Source organism: Helianthus annuus, chromosome 16 (genome assembly GCF_002127325.2).
Source record: "Helianthus annuus cultivar XRQ/B chromosome 16, HanXRQr2.0-SUNRISE, whole genome shotgun sequence".
Taxonomy (NCBI): domain Eukaryota; kingdom Viridiplantae; phylum Streptophyta; class Magnoliopsida; order Asterales; family Asteraceae; genus Helianthus; species Helianthus annuus.
Window position 1 is genome coordinate 48,325,082 of NC_035448.2, and position 10,801 is coordinate 48,335,882.

General features: G+C 31.1%; 1 protein-coding gene across 1 annotated transcript; it reads left to right on the forward strand.

The window, feature by feature from the left end:
• Positions 1-932: 932 nt before the first annotated feature.
• LOC110919292 lies at positions 933-2,195 on the forward strand. The gene is made up of 3 exons (XM_022163565.1): positions 933-1,491; positions 1,546-1,673; positions 1,815-2,195. The coding sequence occupies exons 1-3, from the start codon at positions 933-935 to the stop codon at positions 2,193-2,195; spliced, it is 1,068 nt and encodes a 355-aa protein (XP_022019257.1).
• The last annotated feature ends 8,606 nt before the right edge of the window (positions 2,196-10,801 follow it).

A 10,801-nucleotide genomic window follows, 5' to 3' on the forward strand; every position in this document is an offset into this window, starting at 1 on the left:
TTGTGATTTTGGTCAATATTACTTTTTTACCAAGGAAAATTATCTAAACGATTATAATATATTATAATATAATCATTATATTAACCGATTATTGTTAAAAATGTCTTTTAACGAAAAACTTACTTTGACTTTACCTCATGAAAAATACATTATTGCCTAGAAATTAAAATTATGTAAAACCGTGATTTTGACACATGACTTGTATATTTGTATTACTGCAAAACCCGTAGTGAAAAAGAGACAAAATTTAAGGTGCCAAATTTATTTTTTTTAGTAACTAAAAACACGTGATTCAGTTATTGTATAAACAATAGACATACCAACTCTTTGTTGGTTTTTTATTTTTTTTTTAATATTATGGGAATTCAAATATCATTAAATAGTTTTTTATAAACAATAGACATACCAACTCTTTGTTGATTAAATAGTTTTTATAAACAATAGACATACCAACTCTTTGTTGGGTTTTTTTTTTAATTTTAATTTTATGGGAATTCAAATATCGTTAAATAGTTTCTAATTAAAATGATATATTCTTAAAGTTAGCTGGCCAAATTTCGAAGATGTTTGAGGATAGTCCATTGCGGTTTGTGGTTGGCACTTTCAATTTATGGATGTCTAGTTCGTTTTCAATCAGTTTAGGGGATACGGTGTGGGTGTGAGATCCAGGCGGCAAACGGCTTTGCCGCGCGGCAAACACCGCCGCCGACCAAGTTTGGTCGCGGCAAAACAATGAACTCGGTGACCCTTTGCCGACTCGAGAAGAAGAAATGGAAAAAGGGGGGGCCCACTCTAACGGTCATATGACCGTTTAAAAAAAAATAATTTTTTTTTTAAAATTAAACTATATATATATATATCACAAACCATTTAACCATATACTTTCCAAATACTCATACAAACCAATTCCTTCTAAAAGTTTACCTTACAAAATGGCGGATGAACTCCCCCCGTTATGGTTCCCACCCATGAGTAGCGACGATTCATCCGATAGTAGCATTCTTTTTTTTCAAAATCTCATCGAAGAAGCCGAACTTCAAGATACCGGCACATCTAACCGAAGGAGATATATTGAACGTCAACGTGAGGAGGGGCATGAGACACTCATGGCGGATTATTTTGTCGAAGACCCGAAGTACAACGAAGATATCTTTCGGCATAGGTTCCGTATGTCGAAACATTTGTTTCTAAAAATTGTGTCCGATGTGGAAGAGAACGACCCGTGGTTTGTAGAGGCCCCCGATGCGCGAGGTAGGAAGGGCTTTACGCCCTTGCAAAAGGTGACATCGGCTATTAAACAGCTCGCAACTGGAAACACTCCAGACGAGAACGACGAGTACTTGCATATGGCCGAAAGAACTTCCCGCGAGTGCCTAGAATATTTTTGTGACACGGTTTGCAAAATATATGGTCCAGAGTTCTTACATAGACCGACAAGCCACGACATGGCACTTTTATACCAAGCTCATGAGGAAAAACATCACCTTCCAGGTATGTTCGGTAGCCTTGATTGCACCCATTTTGTTTGGCGTTTTTGTCCGACAGAGTATCGAGGCCAATACATGCGAGGAGATCATAGATACCCGACTATTATGCTCGAAGCGGTTGCTTCTCAAGACTTATGGTTTTGGCATGCTTTTGCCGGTCCACCGGGTTCTCAAAACGATATCAATGTTCTACAACAATCTCCGTTATTTTTAACGGAACGAAATGGAACCGCGCCAAAATGTCCATTTTACGTTAACAACCATTTATACAAACGTGGTTATTTGCTCGTGGATGGAATCTACCCTTCGTGGTCCGTGTTTGTGAAGTCGATCCCTTACCCTCACGAAGTAAACGAAAAGAAATTCAAGAGGCAACATGAGGCGGCAAGGAAAGACGTCGAACGGGCTTTTGGTGTTTTGAAGGGGAAATGGGGTGTATTGAGTCGACCGATGCGAGCAAGATCGGTTAAAAAAATTAGGAATGTCGTGTACACGTGTATTATTTTACACAACATGATTTTGAAAGACGATGGAAAGGCGATAGCACCGGTGCACATTCGGGATCCTCCGGTCGAGCCGGCTCTAGACGATACGGTGTTGGGCGAGTTGTTGAATGAAGACACCCATTGGAGACTCAAACACGATCTCATAGATCATCTCGCAAGTCAAGATTTACCCCATCTTTTGGCCGATTCCGACGAAGACTAGTTTAAATTGTTTCATGCTAATGTAATTTTATTGTTTTTTAATTTAGTGTAACTTTGATGTTTTTAATTTAATTTATGAAACTTTATTGTTTTTAATTTATTTATATTAAATTAATTATTGCAAAAAAAAAAATAATAAAAGTTTACCACTTCAGCAAGTGTTTAAACCACTGCCAACACTTTTCAGCAAAGTTTAAACACTTTTGCCAAATTGACATGGCGCGCTCTGATTGGTCGGTTTTTTGTTTTGCCGCTTTAAAGTGTTTAACCACTCCTTATACCCTTAGGGACGACTGTTCAAAGGATTTGCATATTCTAATTGCTTATGAACTCGAGACTTGTACCCATGGATCCATCCATGCTCTTGTCAATTACTTTCTAGGGGAAGGTTCATTGAAAAAATTTAACGTGAGAAGAAAAAGAAAAAAAAGGTATATTAGTAAAATGTTATTTCATTTATAACTCATATCATTAATTTTTCTCTCTTTAATTAATTAGTCAACTAATCATTAATTATCCTACATATAATCTAGAAAACCTACACATATCAAAATTTTCCTACATATACCCTACACATTATAGAATTTTATCCTATACAGTCGAAATTTATCTTACACACCTCGAAATATATCCTACACAACTCGTATATCTTACACAACTAGTAATTTATAATACACTTTAAATTAAATTGTTTTTTTAATTTGGAAAAAATATATATTTTGAAAAGGATTTACAAATTTAATTTAGCTAGTTATTAAAGGGAAAGAATACAAAGTTAATGATTTATATAAGCTTACCAATATACCATTATATTAAAATTAAATACAAATATTAAATGAAGAAAAATGAAGCATTCTTATTGGTTGAAACTTCTTCTTTTTTATTTTTACAAAAAATTTCTTTTCCTTTGAACCCTCCACTTACTTTCTAAGCCTTCTATCTTAAAATATCACTTTCAAACTATTAAAACAAGGCAAATTGGAAATAAATAATCCCAACTTTCAAAATTTGACCGATAATAAACCCAAGTCAGTTATTAGCCGGTAATAATCCGAACTGATCAATTTTTTTTGTAAAATAGTCCGCCGTTAAAATAACTTAACGAAGTTAAGTTTTTTTCCGAATTACAAACCGATGTTTTAGGGCTTTTGATCAGAACGAGGATACGGGTTAATTGATGTAAAACTTACCTCAAAATACTGCCCTCAACCCACGAAAACGGTGCTTCAATTCGGGTGTTTAAATTCCAATTTTCAAGTGTTTTCTTTGGCAATGTTTTTTTAGGCAAACGATGTGGGATGAAATGTGTTTAAGAGTTCCAACTTTATAAATTCAAATATATAGGTTAAGTACAAGGATGTAAGAGCAATTTCACCCTTATTTTAAGACGCTAAACTCTCTTAGGTGTCGTAAAATCATGGTAAAACTATATTTTTGCCCACAATGAGTTCATTCATAAAGCAGTATAGATAAAATGTCTAAGTCTAAAATATGGTAACGGTCGATAATTTGTTGAACTCACATTAGGTTTTACTTTAAATGTAATAATTAATAATAAAAGAAATTACCCGTACGCTTTTACAATACATCTACACACACTTTCTTTTTTTCCCTAACATAAGACTGAGTTTATACCTAATATTTCAATAATAATCCCAAGTCAGTTATTAGCCGATAATAATCCGAACTGGTCAATTTTTATTTGTAAAATAGTCCGCCGTTAAAATAGCTTAATGGAGTTAAGTTTTTTTTTTTCCGAATTACAAACCGATGTTTTAGGGCTTTTGATCAGAACGAGGATACGAGTCGAGTGATGTAAAACTTGTTATTCAAATATTAGGTATAAACTCAGTCTTATGTTAAGGAAAAAAAGAAAGTGTGTGTAGATGTATTGTAAAAGCGTACGGGTAATTTCTTTTATTACTAATTATTACATTTAAAGTAAAACCTAATGTGAGTTCAACAAATTATCGACCGTTACCATATTTTAGATTTAGACATTTTATCTATACTGCTTTATGAATGAACTCATTGTGGGCAAAAATATAGTTTTACCATGATTTTACGACACCTAAGAGAGTTTAGCGTCTTAAAATAAGGGTGAAATTGCTCTTACATCCTTGTACTTAACCTATATATTAGAGTTTATAAAGTTGGAACTCTTAAACACATTTCATCCCACATCGTTTGCCTAAAAAAACATTGCCAAAGAAAACACTTGAAAATAGAGAATACTAACTCAACAAAGTTCCTTAGCTGTTTTGTTTAGCTGCGTTGATGGACCCTTTGACTTGTTCAGATTAATTTTATCTTGGTTCATGGCCTGTTATTAATAATTAATAGGTCGATTTAAAATGAACTGATCCAAAAGTTTTGGTTTTGGTTATGGCTCAAAATTAAATCGAGCTAAATCAAGTCGAGTACTTGAATTTTATACGAGTTGAGCCCAGGCCTCAATATAGCTCGATTTTCCGCTTTAGTTGAACCAATTTAGTTTGAATTCGAGCTAAGTGATCCATGAGGGTCAAGCATAACCCCCATATAACTAAAATCCGAATTTTGTTGAATTAACTAGAATAAGATTCGAGTTACTATAATAAAATCCGAGTCATTTAAATCAAAATCGTCAAACTAATTATCGTGTTCCCTGATGTATCATGAGGGTTCCTCTAGCTGTAAATCTATAATCTATAAATCTATAAATTATAATAAATCAAAATCATCTTAGGTTACATAGATTTCTCTTAAACATTTAATTTCCACGTGGCAATGTATTATGAAACATTGACTGAATTTGAGCTGTAAAGAAAACATGGGTGTTTAACACTTTTTTCTTCCCTTGCTATTAAATCCCGTATCATCTATTCTCTCGATCAAATTCAAGTTTTCAAAATTACTAATCCGTTTCCTTTCAGTCTTTTTTCTTTTAAACCTTAAATCCAATTACATGTTTGTTAGCATTCAGATAATTGTGGTCAACGTTTGTTAACATTAAAAAAATTGTTAACATTCAAATTTCAAATTACATTAATTTTGGCTACATTTATTATTTTTTAAAAATTACGAGTGAATTTTGTTAATATAGTAAATGTATATTTTGTAGATAGTTTTGCTATTTAAGGTAAATTAAGGTTATCATTAACTGTAACTTTGTTAAAATAGTAAATGTATATTTTGTAGATAGTTTTGCTATTTAAGGTAAATTAAGGTTGTCATTAACTGTAACTAAAAAAAGTTATTTCTTGATTTAAAATATAATAATTCAACGTAACTATATTATTTTGTTTTAGAGTTAATAGCCAAAATGGTCCCTGAGGTTTGCTCAGTTTTGCCACTTTAGTCCAAAATCCAAAATTTTTAAATCTGGGTCCCTGAGGTTTGCATTTTGTTGCCATTTTAGTCCAAATTTCAAAAACTCCCTTTTTTGACTGTTGCAACCAGCTTATTTTGTCCTTTTGTGCAGGGGTATTTTGGTCATTTTTATGAGTTATTATAACAAACTCAGATCAAGAACCTAGAATACCCCTGCGCAAAAGGACAAAATAGGCTGGTTGCAACAGTCAAAAAAGGGGGGTTTTAAAATTTGGACTAAAATGACAACAAAATGCAAACCCCAGGGACCCAGATTTAAAAATTTTAGATTTTGGACTAAAGTGACAAAAGTGAGCAAACCTCAGGGACCATTTTGGCTATTAACTCTTTGTTTTATATAAGTATATTATTATTTTGTTTTACTTAACAAATTAATATATGTCGTTTGTTATATATAAAAAAATAATAAAAACATAAATAAACTATTTCAAGTCTTGACTTCTCAAGGTAGGGTAGATCTTCCACAAGATCATACCGAAGCCGGCAATGTATGTCTTTATCACGCAGCTCCGTAAGGACATTTTAGTCAAAAACCAACTCGACGGGCACATATTTTATGTGGACATGTATTATTGCATAGCTCATGGTCGTCGTTCTTCAAGATCATGGAATGTAATTCCAATTATAAGAAGTAATTTTCTTCATACAACTCATATAAAATACGAAACTTAAACAAGTAAATAATAAACTTATACCTATCGGGGTAATTGTAAAGGAGAGATGCGTATGATAGTCATGTGAGTTGGTAGATAGCTTTTATATTTATATGTTTTCAAGAGCACTCAATGGTGTGGTTGATTACTTGCTTTAGACGTGGTCGTTTGGACATTTACCTACAACACCAATGACCTATCACTAAATAAATATGATAATTATTATTATAAATTTTATTCTATATGTCATCTAAACTCGTGTTCATCAAATAAGTATTGTATATTAAAAAGAAATGCTAAACATAGTCTTCACGGCTAAATATCCTACTTAAGTAGATAGTTTACTATATAAAAAAAAAACTTTCGATCATGTTAAATTTAAACCACTTTACTTAATAACTCACAATTCCTCTCTACTCTATGCTACGTTTTGCCATATTTCTCACGACACTGGAAGTGATTTCAGTGCTACCCTTTTCTCCAATATTATTTCTCTAAATATTTCATTGAAAACTTGTAATAATTTGAAGGGTAAAAAATATTTATTTCAAACGAATTGTAGCTTTGCGTTAGAGAAAATATAAAAAGTAAATCAATGTAATCCGAAAGTCTATACAAAGAGTCAAAAGACAATCTCAATTTCTATGACAAATGAAATGGTTTTGTATTTTTTAATAATGTATGATATCTATTTTTATATAAAGTATCATTCCATATTAACCAATTTTTTATTTCCAATAAGACCAAGTAAATGTTAGATGTGGTTTTTTTTTTTAACGGTTAATTTCTTTAATTTTCTGTCGTCTGTGGGACTCGAACCCAAGTCTTTGCTTGATATATTCATATTAATAAGGATTTTAGATCTTATAAAAAATAGGTTTGGCGACACATCCACTACACCCACCTTCTTCCTTGGGGTGGAGTTAGTATTTATTTTATTTTACTATTTCTTCTATAATTTATGATATATGGAATACTTCAATTATTCCTGATGATTTGTTTTTTAATAGCTTAAACAGTAGTTAAATGTAAGATCCGAATCAAGAATGTAGTTTATTATCAAATTTTTGAATCATTGTCGTAATCATATTAATATACAAAATACATATAAGTAAAATAAATTCTCGTATACAAACATTGTTATATAAAGATTTACAAATAGTTATTATTCGCAACATTGCTATATAAAGATTTACAAATAGTTACAGTATTATTCGCGTATCAAAAGACTTGTAGCCCAAATTTTTAATGGTGTCTAGGTATTGCATTATTGGCGTACTTCTCCTAGGTGGCGATGGTTCAGTCTCATTAAAGATAAGTGGTATAGATTTTAGGAGTGGATATAGTATGTTGTTAAAAAAAAGTTATCATTCTTGTGATTTTATGGTATAAAAAATGGTTTGGCCTGTTATTTAACTTACATACAAAACATAACTAAAACACATAAAGGGAATATAAAGCTTTGGGGTGAACTAAAATTTGAACCTGATAATGGATTTTAATCTCTTCGATCTGGATAAGCCACCTAAGGTTTGTTTCTTTATGCTTCTGATTCAAGGAAACATTTTTGTTTGTTTGCCATAGACTTCAATCATGGGATAGCAATCAAACCCGAACCTGATGGGTAAACCTGAAACCCGACATATTTGGGACGGATTTAGGATTAGCTTTTATATTTTTCGCGGGTTTTGGATTTGATGGTACCTGTTTACGCGACATGATTACCCGATAAGTGTACCCGTATACCCGACATAATTTATTTTATTGTTAAATATGTGTGTTTGTGTGTGTGTGTATATATATATATATGATATATCTGTTATAAATGCACCATAATGTGGTGACTCTCCACATATGTAACCACCATCTCTTCATGTCCTTTGTATTAATGTAAGAACACTATATATAGAGTTCTTTGTATTGTATGTTGATATCTCAATGAAAAAGAATTCCTATTCACTTATTCTCTATAGTCTTGTTCTCTCATGTTTAGTATAGTTGTATATGGATTGCTAATAGACCATCGTTTTACAACACGTTATCAGCACGAATTGCTACAAGATCTTCATAACCATGATTTGAATCTTCATATCCATGATTTGGTTTTTCTTTCATTCATTCAGGTAACAATACACAAAGCTCATATTTCTACTTAGTAGTTGTTTTATTATTTTAGACATCTTGAATAATGTTATCGTATCCATGAAAAGTGAAATTAAGAGTAGAAACAATTGACCTGCAGCCTTTCACCTTGGACTTCATGGCTCCATGTTTTGTCCTCATTTTATTGTTTTTGTATATAATCATAACTAGAAAATTTGGATTTAGTTTTGTGAATATTTTGATGGCATGAAAGTAACTGAGGAGAAAATGACTGAAAAATAAATTATATTTGATTTGTTTTCAAATAAATAAATAAGTAACAACGTTTACAGCGTTTGAAGATTATTTTTTTTCATGCAATTGCTTACGTTCTTCATTGGCATCAAATGAAAAATGTGTGACTTCTACTTTATAAAATCGGACTCTTTCATGCCATTTACTACATTTTAGATTTGTAGTATTTCAGATTTCCCCCAATATCATCATTAAGTCATCATGACTCGTGACCTCATTATTTTTTTATGTATATTTTTTTCTTTTGGTTGTTCTTATATGGGCTCGATGAAAATATTGCCTAGGTTAACTAGTCATAATCTATTATTCATCCATTATAAATGTATGAAAAGTTAAATGTTATATATAGTATTTACATTTACTAGTAACGGGTCAATATGATCATCAACATGCACATAAATTATTTGTTTGTATTAAGAATTTGATTTCAACTAAGAAATTGTATTTAAGATGATGAGCCTAATAAACTTTGTTTGAAAACAAGTTAATTTGCATATATCTAATTAATATTTGCCGAATAATCCTGATTTTCTATGTATTTAATCGGCCATATACTTCACCGGTTGAAATCTCGTTGGAATTGATAATTTGATATACATGATCTAGAATTATGCTTTTGTGTTTGGCCGATTGCTTTCTAAAACCACCAAAGAAATTGAAGGGGGGTTAAGAAGAAACGGGATGGTAACTAATTACTATAATTCAATTTTTAAATTAGCTATAAAGAGCTATAAAGAAATTATTTAAATTAGCCATAAAGAGCTATAAAGAAATCATGTAAATTAGCCATAAAGAGCTATAAAGAAATCATTTAAAGTGGCAGTTAACATTCCCAATTAGTTTATATAATTAATAAAAAGTTTGTTAGCAATTTAGATAAGTTTTACATCTTTGTCACTTCATTATATTCTTTCAACACTTTTATGTATTATTTTCATTTACGTTTTTCATCATAACACATGTTTTAAAGGTAAAATAACTCTTGCATGTATGATTAGTTACATTAAGCATCAATCATCTTTATTATTATTATGATTATTCATTCTGATATTCAAAAAGTAAAAGTGTGACACTTTGTTGCCTTTCTAGTTCATAAAGTAATAGCCTATAATAATATTAAATTTCTACATATAGTGACAAACTCTTGAGTAGAGTTATTTATGTCACTTGTTTAATTTTCTATTAATATAATAAACTTTTCATGAGGTGTATTGATGTCTTTTATGATAACTGATTAGAGATTTTATGGCAAAATTAAGTACTTTTCATGAGGTGTATTGATGTCTTTTATGACAATTGATTAGAGATTTTATGGAAAAATTAAGTACTTTTCATGAGGTGTATTGATGTCTTTTATGACAACTGATTAGAGATTTTATGGCAAAATTAAGTACTTTTCATGTGGTGTATTGATGTCTTTTATGACAACTGATTAGAGATTTTATGGCAAAATTAAGTACTTTTCATGTGGTGTATTGATGTCTTTTATGACAATTGATTAGAGATTTTATGGCAAAATTAAGTCTCTAATTATGTTAGACTTTTCACCACCCATGACTCTTGCATACTTAGTAGGCTATGTGCCTCTTTTGATGGGGCTAGTTGAGGTTATGTGATGAAAAGATTATTTATATTGGTTAAATAAAACAATTTCCATTTATCAAACCTCAAATATGCTTATAAAGTAGTAATATTAATATATATATATATATATATATATATATATATATATATATATATATATATATAGGAAAAGTGTAAAATACATTATGGCTTAACGTACATCACGTACGACAACGTGCGTGATTATGTGTATGACGTGCGTGATTAATGTTTTCATCATGCGTGATTAATGTTTTCCAACATGCGTGATTTGGGTTTTTTAGTTTATAAGGTGCGTGATTTTGAAATGAACGTGCGTAATTACCCGTCGTACGTAATGTACGTTAAGCCGTAATGTACGTTAACTGGCCTATATATATATATATATATATATAAGGTTTGAAACAACCAGAATGAAGGTTGTGTGGCTCTAAGCCATTCCTTAAGGTAAATGCAATGATAGATTAGTGAAAGGTCGAGATCATGTACATAACAAAAGCAATTGTAATGATAGCACTATGAAAGTTGTGTGGTTATAATCCATGGGGGAGGTTCATTTGAGAAGAAAATTAAATTGAGAAGA

Excerpts from the sequence above, each read along its gene's own strand:
- LOC110919292 (XM_022163565.1), top strand. The coding sequence starts at position 933 with ATGGCGGATGAACTCCCCCCGTTATGGTTCCCACCCATGAGTAGCGAC. Across the intron at positions 1,492-1,545 it reads GGAAAAACATCACCTTCCAG|AGTATCGAGGCCAATACATG; the intron begins GTATGTTCGGTA and ends TTTGTCCGACAG. Across the intron at positions 1,674-1,814 it reads GTTCTCAAAACGATATCAAT|TCGATCCCTTACCCTCACGA; the intron begins GTTCTACAACAA and ends GTGTTTGTGAAG.